The sequence below is a fragment of the Oryctolagus cuniculus genome, chromosome 2, assembly GCF_051225735.1.
Source record: "Oryctolagus cuniculus isolate XC-2025 breed Fujian yellow rabbit chromosome 2, ASM5122573v1, whole genome shotgun sequence".
NCBI classification, from domain to species: domain Eukaryota; kingdom Metazoa; phylum Chordata; class Mammalia; order Lagomorpha; family Leporidae; genus Oryctolagus; species Oryctolagus cuniculus.
In genome coordinates this window covers 4,129,628-4,142,692 of record NC_142868.1, presented here as the reverse complement: position 1 = coordinate 4,142,692, position 13,065 = coordinate 4,129,628, and the positions used below count along the sequence as shown (strand labels likewise).

General features: G+C 58.5%; 1 protein-coding gene across 4 annotated transcripts in view; it reads right to left on the bottom strand.

Annotated features, from left to right (window-relative positions):
• EVC2 (EvC ciliary complex subunit 2) overlaps positions 1-13,065 on the bottom strand; it is an 85,098-nt gene that overhangs the window by 40,968 nt on the left and 31,065 nt on the right. For all 4 annotated transcript variants that reach the window (XM_089326924.1, XM_089326923.1, XM_070068045.2 and 1 more), the window contains exon 10: positions 925-1,249. In XM_089326924.1, coding sequence (XP_089183050.1) covers positions 925-1,249 — 325 coding nt within the window. The remainder of the gene's footprint in view (positions 1-924; positions 1,250-13,065) is intronic.

Here is a 13,065-nt window from a genome sequence, read left to right as displayed (position 1 = left end):
ACAGATGGCAGGTGGACGGACGGGCAGGTGACAGGTGGATGGATGGGCAGGCTGGAGGGTCGACAGGTGACAGATGGACGGGTGGGCAGGCAAGTGGGTGGACAGGTGACAGGTGGACGGACAGGCCGGTGGGTGGAAAGATGACAGGTGGACAGGCGGTCAGGCAGGTGGGTGGACAGGTGACAGGTGGACAGACAGACAGGCCAGTGGGTGGAAAGATGACAGGTGGACAGGCGGGCAGGCAGGTGGGTGGACGGGCGGGCAGGCCGGTAGGTGCACAGGTGACAGATGGATGGACAGGTGATGGATGGATGGGCAGGCCGGTAGGTGCACAGGTGACAGATGGATGGACAGGTGATGGATGGGCAGGCCGGTGGGTGGACAGGTGACAGGTGGACGGATGGACAGGTGACAGGTGGGTGGACAGGTGACAGATGGACGTGCGGGCAGGCAGCTAGGTGGACAGGTGACAGGTGGATGGGCGGGCAGGCAGGTGGGTGGACGAATGGCAGGTGGACAGACAGGCCAGTGGGTGGACAGGTGACAGGTGGACGGATGGACAGGTGACAGGTGGACAGGCGGGCAGGCGGGTGGGTGGATAGGTGACAGGTGGATGGACAGGTGACGGATGGATGGGCAGGCCTGTGGGTGGACAGGTGACAGGTGGACAGACAGACAGGCCAGTGGGTAGAAAGATGACAGGTGGACAGATGGGCAGGCAGGTGGGTGGACGGCCAGCAGGCGGGTGGGTGGACAGATGACAGGTGGACGGACAGACAGGTGACAGGTGGGTGGACAGGTGACAGGTGGATGGACAGGTGACAGATGGATTGATGGGCAGGCAGCTGGGTGGACAGGTGACAGATGGACGGGCGGGCAGGTGATGCCGCCCTGAGGAGGAGGGGGAGGGCAGCAGACCCTCACCCTCTCACTGCCGCGCCTCAGCACCTCCTCCGCCTCCTCCGCGGCCGCCACCTCCCTCTGGCGCTGGCCCTCCGCCTTCTTCCTGGCCTCCAGGTCGCACTCTGCCGCCAGCGCCAGCATCTTCCGCTCGCGCTCCTCCTGGATCTCCTGTTCCAGCAGCAGCCACTGCTTTCTGAAAGCAGCGCCCATGCGCCTCTCCGCTTGAGGGGAAAGGCGCCCCCTGCTGGTGAGACTCTTGAGCAGCAAGGCGATGACGTCCTGGCTGATCTGGGTCCGGCACGCCTCCAGGTCTGCATCCGCCCGGTTCAGGGTGGCGATCTCCAGCCTGGGAGGCACAGAGGTCGGGAGAATTGGCAGTCAGTGGGTGGCAGGTGCCCTGCAGGCCTCTCTCTCCTCCTTTCCTCCCTCCCCTCTGCTCCCCCGCCTGTCATGGTTCTGGCTTGGCAGAGGTACAAGGCACCTGGAGGAGCACCCAGGAGTGTAACTACCGGAGACGTGGTCTTTGTCAGCAAGCAACAAGCCGCGACAACGAGACCAAGAGGAAGAGGGGCAGCTGCCATATTTGGGGGCTTTAAGAATAAAGCTGAGGGGCCGGCGCTGTGGTGCAGTGGGTTACACCACCGTCTGCAGTGCTGGCATCCCATTTGGGCACCGGCTTGAGTCTCAGCTGCTCCGCTTCCAATCCAGCTGCCCACTAATGCGCCTGGGAGGGCAGTGGAGGACGGCCCAAGTGCTTGGGCCCCTGCATCCACGTGGGAGACCTGGAGGAAGCTGGCCTGGCCCAGCCCTGTCTGTTGTAGTCATTTAGGGAGTGAACCTGTGGATGGAAGATCTCTCTCCTCCTCTCTCTCTAATTCTGACTTACAAATAAATAAATCTTTTTTGAAAAGTTTATTTTACTTTTCCAATTAAAAATTAATTTATGGACGTAACTGAATGCAAGGCATGTTCTGGACATGAGCATTAGGCTAAAATCCAGGAAAATCTAAAGTGTGGGCTTTAGTTAGTAACAAAGCCTCAGCACCGGTGTGTTACCCGCAACGAATGGCTCAAGGCTATCCGGTAAGAACTGGAGGTACGAGAACTCTCTGCCTTGTCTTCCACTGTTCTGTAAATCTGAATGTGTCCTAAAAATAAAGCCTAGGGTCAGGGCGCTGAGCCTGGCAGTTAGGACGCCTGTGTGCCACGCTGGGGCGCCCGCTCCTGACTCCAGCTTCCTGCTAATGCAGACCCTGGGAAGCAGTGCTGACAGCGCAAGTGGCTGGGTTCCTGCCACCAATATGGAGACCTGGACTGGCTTCCCAGCTCCTGCCTTCGAGCCCAGCCCCAGCCACTGGGGAGTGAGTCAGCAGAAGAGAGAGTTCTCTCTCCCTCCCTCCCTCCCTCCCTCCCTCCACCTCTCCCTCTCCCCCTCCCCCCGCCTTGCAAATATAAATTTTTAGACAATAATAACAAAGTCTGCTCGAAAAGCATTTATCAAAGGGGCCAGCATTGTGGTGCAGCAGGTAAAGCCGCCACCTGCAGCGCCAACATCCCATATGGGTGTTGGTTCGTGTCCCTGCTGCTCCACTTCTGGTCCAGCTCCCTGCCGATGGCCTAGGATAGCAGTGGAAGATGGCCCAAGTGTTTGAGCCCCTGCACCCATGTGGGAGACCCGGAAGAAGCTCCTGGCTCCTGGCTTTAGGAGCCTGGCCATAGTGGACATGTGGGGAGTGAACCAGCAGATGGAAGATCTCTCTCTCTTGCTCGCTCGCTCTGTAACTCTGATTTTCAAAATAAGTAAAAATAAAATCTTCACAAAGCAGAAGGTATCATTTAGAAAGAAAGAAGTGTGTAGGAGCTACTTCACAGGGGCCAGGGTTCCAGAACTGGCTGCTGGCCGCTGCAATAGCGTACACACTCAGAGGAGCAGGTCAGACCGCACTGCTAGAAACGGGGGACCTGTGGGATGGCGGTTCCAAGTCTACAAAGCTGGGGGCGGCGTGCAGGAAAAAACAAGTTTATGTCCACAGTAAGAACGCCTGATTGACCAGGAAGACAAACAGGAAAAGGGCTCGCTCACCACGGCTCGGCCCCTCCTTCGGTCACGGTCAAAGGGGGCACTGTGTTTTGTTCCCCGCCCCGCCGCTGTCTTCTACGTCAGTTTTCCCGTAAATGTAGACATTCGCATAGATCTAAGTACAATCTTATCTCTTTTTCCACTAGTACTTTAATGGGCATCTTCTAGGAGACCTAAAAACTGGAAAACTTCCTAATACTTGCAGAATATCTTACCACGTGCTGTGGGACCACTCAGTTCACTGCTCTGTATTTCCACATTCCAACCACCCCCCCCCCCGCCATGGAAACACCTAATGGGGTGCCACGCACGGAACTGCCCTGGGGGCGGCGACACCAGGAACGGGCCCCGCCCCTCGTAGCCGTGAACAGTGCTGGGAAACGGGCGCTGTGGGGCCCAGGCAGCAGGAGCCTGCACCTGCCTGGTGTGAACTGCATCTCCTCGCGCCTGCGCCGGCAGCTGTGCGGACCCCACGGCAGGAAGCCTAACGCCACGCTCGCCGCGAGCTGTGCGGACCCCACGGCAGGAAGCCTAACTCCACGCTCGCCGCGAGCTGTGCTCCAGTCGCTCACCTGCTGAGTCGCTAGGGCCAGCACAGCCTCCGGGAGCTTTGGGAGTCAGATGTGCAGGTGACGCTAGGAGGACCCCGCCCCCACACAAGCCATGACTCCCTGGACCCCCTCTGTGGAGCTGCCGGCTCTTGGCCGTGTCAAAGAAACCCTTCTGGCTTTCAACAACAAAACAAAATGCTTGGGAACAGACAATTTCAGATTCTGGACTGGGGGCTTTCCCGGAGGTTTGCTGTGAGACCCGGAAAAGGGCCGGGGTCCCCCCGCCCCCAGCATAAAGGGGCCACACTCCCAGGTGGGTAGTCAGGTCAGAAGAGGTGAGAAAGGCAGGATGCCTGGCACGGAGCCTGGCAGCTTGTGGGTCCTCGATAGGAGTGGTTTCCTTGTTCTTCGCTCCTCGGCGTCCTAGCCAGTGGTGTGACAGTGGAGAAGGCAGCCGCCCAGCGCCGTCGGCCCTGACAGCTTGCATGCTGATTGCCATGGTCACCAGATCACCGTCAGAGCGGCAGCAAAGGAACTGTCCGTTCCCGAGGTACAACAGCAAGAAAAACGTCCCTCTAAATGGATTAAAGCACCACACTGCTCCTGAAGCGAACTCTTCTGTGAATTCCTCCAACAGCCATAGCACATACGAACACACACTGAGAACGCATCACTGGGCAGGCGCTGTGGCGCAGTGGGCTAAAGCCCTGGCCTGAAGCGCCGGCATCCCATATGGGCGCTGGTTCGAGTCCCAGCTGCTCCACTTCCTATCCAGCTCTCTGCTCTGACCTGGGAAAGCAGTAGAAGATGGCCCAGGTCCTTGAGCCCTTGCACCTACATGGGAGACCTGGAAGAAGCTCCTGGCTCCTGGCTTCGGATTGGCACAGCTCCGGCCGTTGCAGCCATCTAGGAAGTGAACCAGTGGATGGAAGACCTCTCTCTCTGTCTCTACCTCTCACTGTAACTCTGTCTTTCAAATAAATAATAATAAATATTAAAAAAATAAACAATGTGGGCTGGCACTATGGCTCAGCAGGTTAATGCCCTGGCCTGAAGCACTGGCATCCCATATGGGCACTGGTTTGTGACCCGGCTGCTCCTCTTCCAATCCAGCTCTCTGCTATGGCTTGGGAAAGCAGTGGAAGATGGCTCAAGTCCTTGGGCCTGCCGCCTGCCTGCACCCGCGTAGGAGACTCGGAAGAAGCTCCTGGCTCCTGGCTTCAGATCCATGCAGCTCCGGCCGCTGCAGTCAACTGGGGAGTGAACCAGCAGGTGGAAGACCTCTCTCTCCCTCTCTTTGCCTCTCCTCTCTCCATGTAATTCTGACTTTCAAATAATAAAAAAGCATCATTTACATACCGGATGCATTCAGTCTATGGGGGAGGAGGCAAATTTCCATGCCCCCCCCCCCGCCATGATGTTTTAAACTATTCAGACACCAATGAAATGCACATATTTGTCCATCCCTGGCCAGGTCCCCAGTGACTCCACGAGGCACGCGGACACCGTGAGATCAGTCCCACATGCTGGGCTGTGACTTTGCAACTTCTTCACTGCTTCAGCCACCTGGCTAAGCCGGCAGGACTCACACCCTCCAGAGAACTCCTGCTGGAGGGTCACCAGCACGTCCTCACTTGCGCTCCGAAGATGGACGCGTCGGCTCGGGCCAGTGCAGGTGCAGGCGCATCCCCTTGCCAGTGACCCTCCGTGCAGCAGAGCCCGGACCGCGTCCAGCACACAGGAAGCCCCTGCCCCGGCCACTATCATCCACGGGCAGCCTCCCTCGTCGGCACTGTCATGAGCCAGCAGCGATCAAAAAGATGGGTGGTGTCCGGGTCTTTTTTGTGATTTAGTCCACAAAAACACCGATCTGGTTCCCACCAAAGAGTGAGCAAGGTGCCAGGACAGAATGCGGCTAGAATGGCCACACCGGGCAGTACATGCCCTCCTGAACCTGGCAAGGGATCCGCTGCGTCACGCACAGGGGACTGGAAGACGCCAGGGCCACTGCTCTACAGGGTAAACCCGGCAATCTCCACTTCGCTGACGTAGCGTAACGGACCCGCAGGAACCAACTCTGTCAGCACATCTGCTACTGCCCCCATCAGAAGCCGATTCCCACGCACAGACAGAACTGCAAGATTTCTCGCCGGAGCCATAAATCTTGTTTAAGTCCTGCCAATCTGAGGGCCTGGACACTGACACATCTGGGGAGGGGGAAATATCTTCTGAGTAGCTTCCCTTCCAAGTTATCATCGGAAGCTAAATCAGAATAAAAACAGCGCATCGAACTGAAACCTCAGCAAAATTTAGGATAAGCCATCAAGTTTTCAGATTGGCAGAAACTCAGATAGACTGCAAGATACAAGGGGTTGGCGGCTGGCAGCTTCCGCCTTCGAGGTCATTACGCATTTTCCCCGGCAGTTCTCTGGTTCGCTGCCTGTCTCACTTGACCCAAAGGTTCGCAGGGCCAGGACTCCGCCTGTCTGGGCTCAGGGAGCTTCTGCTGCCTGCCGAGGGCTGAATAACCCCATGGTGTGCTCGGCCGAGCGCTGGCTGACCAGGAAGCACGGGTCACTGAGCGACAGCCGTCCATTTCTGCAAATCCACCAAGGTGAGCCACAGAGTTCAGCGGGGAGATTGGGGCCAAGAACTACGGTGCCGGCAAACAGGCGAGTCACTCGCAGTGGAACCAGCACCCGTGAGCTCAGCTCTCTGCGGCTGTGGCTGCCACGGGGCAGCTGCCACCAGGGAGGCACAGGCAGGTTAGGGGATGCCCTCCCGCTGTCAGCAAGCACAGGCAGAGCCAGGAGTGGGCAATGCGGGATGGCAACACAGCGCCCAGGCCAGCCCGGGCCCACACGCCCCTCTGATAGACACCATGTAAGAGAAAGGTGCCCAGAGACGGCACTGTTCCCCACCAGAGGAACGCGGAGAAGGGCGTGCGACAGTGGGACCACCACTCTCTGGGGACTGTCGGTTGCCGTGGCCGCTATGACAACACCCACCAGAAAATACCCCCTAACGCGCAGGTGTGTGAAGACCTAAGTGTACAAATGTCTGTTGCCGCATCAGCCGAGATGGCAATCAGAGGAGCCAACACAGAAGCCACGTGGGGGGACAGGGACGGCTGCTCCCATGTCCCTCCGACCCCTGGAGCTGTGCAGCCCATGTAGAGTGGGGCTCTGCATGCCCTGCGTGGCCAGCTTGCTCCGTGACCGGGGCATGAGACTTAAACCCCGAGTTTCTTCATCTGGAGGAGCCCTCAGCTCAGAGGTGGCTCCGAGGAGCACACGCGTGAACAGACGTGCAAACTCAGAGCAGTGTCTCGCATGGATTAAGTCCGCACAGCCCTCACAATCGCTGCTGTTCCCGGGATACTACGCAGCCACGTAGAGGGCGAGGGGGCCCTGTGGCCCTGGTGTCCTGAGATCTCCAAGATCGTTGCAACATGGGGAAAGAGCAGCAAAACAGAACCCAAAGAAGTGATCACTGTTCATGCAAGGATACAGAGACGTTTAAGGATGCACACGGCCACAGGGTGCCAGCCACTGGCACCAGGGTGCCGCTGGGGGCACCACCTGGGTCTCCCCTGGGTACAACTCAGAGAGGTCAACCAGGTCACTTAAAGAGATGGAAGCAGAAAAGAACACGGTAGTGTCATCAGGCAGGCAGGCAAAACTCGGGTCCCTTCCCACGGGAGCGTGAGGCAGTGGGTTGCCGTGGCAACCTCTCGGCGCTCTCTGTGGGCTGGTGCCAGACACTGTCGCGTCAATGCCACACACAGCAGCCCAGGGCGGGCCCCCAAGCCTGCCTGGAGTGACTCCTGCCAGCAGGCACGGGCATCCTGTTTGCCACTAAGTGGCTGCTGGGAGGAGGGGCCGTGTGCCTCTGCTCCCGTTCCATCCGTGCACGGACCTGACCCAGCACCGAGAGCACTTGGGGGAGCAGCCCCACACCTGCTCACCGGGAGTTCTTGTTCTCCAGAGCCTCACAGCTGAGAGGGTGGTGGGAAAAGGTTTGGGGCAGGTTTAGGGCAGATGTGCGGCAGGTGTGGGGCAGGCATGGTGCAGTGGGGAGGGCTCAGCGGGAAGGATGTCACACCACATGCTGCAAAGGCTGAGTGGCCGGGCCGTGAACGCCCCACACCTGCGCGGCGCCCTGCTGTGACAGCGCTTGTCCCGCCACCGGGGCCCCGATTACTGCCCTGGTCGTGTGTGTGCCGACTGCTTCTTCCTACAGAGCGGGGTTTCTCCAGGCTCCTGGTGCTGGGGGCACTCAGGAAACACTCTCCAAGAGAGACGGCCTCTACCAGACCCAGAGAGCCCCACCCCGCCGGGAAGCTGGCTGGAAGGTTGCCATGGCAACCAGAGGGGGGTCACCTTGCCTTGCTCTGCCCTTCAGGGGTCCCCACTATGTCCCCCATGTAAATCCTGCTTCAGCTTGCCAGTGAGGGGTGGGAGCCACTGCCTCCCGGGAAACCCCGGGCAAGGAGCAGGGGTGGGGACAGGCTGACTCGGGGGAGCTACCCAGAAGCCACCAGTCATGGATCCTTCTAGAAAGGTGGGAAAGGCCCACACATGGAGGGGGCTAAATCGTGGGGTGGGGGTGAGAAGACACTCCAGGGCCTATGAGGGGCGTCTGCCCGCCACCACCATGTTCCCTGCCCCCGAAGCCTCCCTATACTTTGCGACTCCCATGGCAAGATTTGTGGGCTCCTAAAACTCACTGTCGCCCCACAAGAACCGTGGGACACCCAGCACGCGTCACAGAGAGAAGCCGTCAGTTCCTAAGGATCCCACGAGCACCTGCCCCATGCACGGCCCCGCTTCTGTCCTGCTCGGCCCCGAGGGAAGAGGAAGGATGCAGGTGGCTCCTACGTAGCCAGAGAAGAGCCCCTCCCAACCTGGCGGGGCACCCTGGTCCCTTGGGTAATCCAGAGCCAGGGTCCACCAAGTAGTCTAGCAGCCAGGGGGCTCCCAAGAGCCAGGCGTGGGCTCAAGCAGTGAGCAGCACAGACAGTCCTTGCCCAAACAGAACTCTCAGTCTAGGTGGGTAAGACAGAATACAACAAGAACAGGCACGCCAGCAGCCCTGCGTGTAGGGCAGAGACCGAGAGTGTGGGGATACAGACCGGCGGCAGCTCTGCCTTCGCGGAGGCCCTCGGCGGCTTTGCCCTGCCCCAAGTGCCTGCCACCCAGGCCTGCACTTCTGACCCTGCGCTGCGCACGCCCCTTACTGCTGCCAGCGCACGCCCCACCCCTGAAGTGCTCACCCCACCTCTTGGCTTCGCGACCTCCCCCATGGAGGACCCCAGACGAAGGCAACCCCACGGCTGTGGTGAGCAGAGCACCTGTGCCTCCACACTCTCACCTCAGCTGGCCTCCCACGGCTGGACTTCCACGGCTACCCCTGCACGCAGCTGGCTGTCCTGCTCTTGCTGGAGGGGGAGTTAGCCTTCGTTTATTTACTTAACAGATAGATTAGATATAGATAATGATACAGACGTAGATTAGATATATAGGTACAGATATAGATATAGATAATGATATAGACATAGATTAGATATACAGACACAGATATATAATGATACATAGATTAGATATACAGATACAGATAGAGATATATAATGATACAGACATAGATTAGATATACAGATACAGATATAGATATATAGATACAGATAGAGATATATAGATATAGATACAGATACGGATACGGATAAGCATATGGATATGGATATGGATATGGATATATAGATAGAAATGCTCGTCCTCTCGGTCACTCCTCAAACGCCCAGGATGGCCAGGGCCAAAACTGGGAGTCAGGACATCACCCAGGTCTCCCATGTGGGTGGCAGGGACCCAGTGACACGAGCCATCCCTGCTGCCGCGCAGGGTCTGCATTAGCAGGAAGCTGGGGTCAGGAGCCAGAGCCAAGCGTCAAAATTCAGCAGCGCTCTGAACGGGGAATGGGTCTCAACTGTGAGCCCAAAGGTCCACCCCGGGGCCTGTATCTGTACATTGCTTGTGCACGCTTGACAGGGATGGGCACATGTGTACATGTCGTGTGCACACCGACAGGGATGGAGCATGCGTGTGTATGTCATGTGCACTCCCGACATGGATGGAGCACACGTGTGCATGTCGTGTGCATGCGTGTAGGGGTCATGTGAAGACAAACACCCAGCCTTCTGCCTGCAGTCCCCAGCCAGGCCCTACCGCAGTGCTCGGCACACACGCCATCCTCAGCAAAGGTCTGCTGATAGAATAGATCGATCAGTCACTTTCTAAAACATAATCGATCAATCAGTCAGTCACTTTCTAAAACATAATCGATGGATTGATCAGTCGGTCACTTTCTAAAATGCAATCGATCAATCGATCAGTCACTTTCCAAAATATAATTGATCGATCGATCAGTCGGTCACTTTCTAAAACATAATCGATCAATCAATCAGTCAGTCACTTTCTAAAACATAATTGATCGGCTGGCGCCGGGGCTCACTAGGCTAGTCCTCTGCCTAGCGGCGCCAGCACACCGGGTTCTAGTCCCGGTTGGGGCGCCGGATTCTGTCCCGGTTGCCCCTCTTCCAGGCCAGCTCTCTGCTGTGGCCAGGGAGTGCAGTGGAGGATGGCCCAGGTGCTTGGGCCCTGCACCCCATGGGAGACCAGGAGAAGCACCTGGCTCCTGCCATCGGATCAGCGCGGTGTGCCGGCCGCAGTGGCCATTGGAAGGTGAACCAACGGCAAAGGAGGACCTTTCTCTCTCTCTCGCTGTCCACTCTGCCTGTCAAAAAATAAAAATAAAAAAAACTTAAAAAAAAATAATTGATCGATCGGTCGGTCACTTTCTAAAACGCGCCACATATAATCGAGCAGCCCAAAGAGCGACCGAGCTGAAGAGCGCCTGGCGAGTCACTTCCCTTCAATTCCGGGTCCCACAGATGAACAACACAATCGCTCCCCTGCGGAGGGTCTGCAGGCAGCACGCGGACGGGAGCTGTGAAATCCTCCACGTGGCTGGCACGCAGAAACACGACTCACACACTGGAAAGCCCCAGTGCCACACCCACTCACTCCACACAAGACAGCGCGGGGGCAATGCTGCAGCATGGACACAGAGCGGTGAGCCCCCAGTGACAGCCGTGGACACAGAGCGGTGAGCCCCCAGTGACAGCCGTGGACACAGAGCGGTGAGCCCCCCCATCACAGCCGTGGACACAGAGCAGTGAGCCCCCCGTCACAGCCGTGGACACAGAGCAGTGAGCCCCCCGTCACAGCCGTGGACACAGAGCGGTGAGCCCCCCCATCACAGCCGTGGACACAGAGCGGTGAGCCCCCAGTGACAGCCGTGGACACAGAGCGGTGAGCCCCCCCATCACAGCCGTGGACACAGAGCGGTGAGCCCCCCCATCACAGCCGTGGACACAAGCGGTGAGCCCCCCCATCACAGCCGTGGACACAGAGCGGTGAGCCCCCCGTCACAGCCGTGGACACAGAGCGGTGAGCCCCCCCATCACAGCCGTGGTCACAGAGCGGTGAGCCCCCCGTCACAGCCGTGGACACAGAGCAGTGAGCCCCCCCATCACAGCCGTGGACACAGAGCGGTGAGCCCCCCCATCACAGCTGTGGACACAGAGCGGTGGGCCCCCCGTGACAGCAGAAACAAGCACGGGACTTTCTCCCCGACTTCCTTTGTCTCTGCAAAACCTAAGCTCTGTTCCCTGCAACAGAACCGTGGACCTGAAGCCCCCAGGCCTGGGCCCAAGTCCACTCCCCTGTGTGACCTTCAGCACATACACTGCCGCGAGCCCAGGACCTCCCCCTGCTGCAGGCAGTGAGACCGCAGGCCTGCGGGGTGCAGCAGTGCGAGGCTGCGAGCAGGGCAGGGCTGAAGCGCCCCGCGCCTCAAGAAGCTTCGGCGGCCTGCCCTGCACAGCGCCTCCTCCCGCCAGGGCCCAGCAGGTGCAGGGGCTGAGCCCCCTTCCGCTACAACAGTAGTCAGGATGCTGAAAACAATCGAAGGGCATGTCCCCTCCCCCCACATCTCTGTAAGAGGCAGCCTTTGAGTACAAGATGGAGAAGGCGCAGCCAAGCAAACCGGGGAAGTGCTCTTTGCCCAAGATACATGAGCAAGAAAGGACACCGCGTGGCTCTGAGGGGCTCAGATGCGAGGCAGCAATGCCGCCACCTGACAGCACGTTGAGAACCCGAGCTCAACCGCACCGCAGGGTCACCAACAGGATCAATGATTCGCTGGAGGAAAAGCGGCTAGTTTTAGTGGGGAGCCAGTCATGGATTTGCAGGCACATAAGCCCTGACGGTCTGAGTGACATTTTCTTTCGGAGAGCTTTTAAGCCTCAGGACATCAAGATGGAACGATTAAACGCAATCAATCGACAATGCGATGATTAAAAAAACAGGTCCCTAAAGCGAGTCTCCAGCCACGTGGTGTCTGAAAAAGAATCAGTGTTCAATAAGTATTGAATGTTGGGCCAGGGAGCCGAGAGCGGAGCTGGAGAGGAAGGGGTTCTCGGGCCTTCTGAGCATCAGCCTTAAGTCCCTGCTGCACGACATCAGACCAGCTCCGAGGAGAAACAGATGGTCCCCCAGCTGCCAGAAGCGCAGTCAGGGGTCCCCTTCCACTCCTGGGCGGGGAGACATCAGGACCAGCTACCCTGGGGCTGGCTGCAACTTCACACAGTGGGACCGCCCAGGAAGACCTGGCTTCTGGGACTCTGGGGCTTTTTTGAACCCAAAACAGAAGCAGCAGGGTGAGCCCCTTCCCGTGGTAGCCGAGGGCTGCTTCCTCGGCTCAGACAGTTGCAGAGTGCAGGGTACAATGGTGCTCCACCCGACAGTCCCCGGATGTGTCGGTGCTCCCGTAAGTCGACTGCGCCCAGCGCTGTGTCACCACCTCCGTGCACAGTGCTGAAGTTACTCAGCAGGCCATTCTTCAGGATGCAGCCCGGGGACGAAGGCTGCCTGTGCAAATTAAATCTCCAGGAACTGATCCCACACCAAGTCACTTCACTCTGCATTTTCTCATTCCAGAAAACGACTGACCTTCTGCTGGAGACACTCAACGTGAGTGACACCCAGCAATCGGCCAGCAGCTCCTCCCTGCTGCCTGCCCGCACACTCCCAGGCTGCCCCCTTACCCAGCTGGCAAGCTTCACCCTAGGCTAAAATGACGCATCACATCTGAATGGCACACAAACTTAACTCGCCAAACCACGCAACCTCGGCGCCCAGGAACGGATTAAGACGCCTGGATTCCGACCTTGGTGCAAGGTCACAGCCATAGCCGTGCCCCTGGGGGGCAGCCACAGCCGTGTCCCCGGGGGGGCTCTGGGCCTGGCCTTCACAAAGATTCCTCCCTAGGAAGGAGCCCCTCTTCAGCGGGATGGGTCCCTCTCTCCCGGGAACACCCGTCAGCACTCAGAGTGCCCGCTGTCAGGCACAGCGACTCGTCACTGCGCCAAGGCAAGCAGCAGGGCCCGCGCTGGGCCCATCCTGAGTCCGTCTC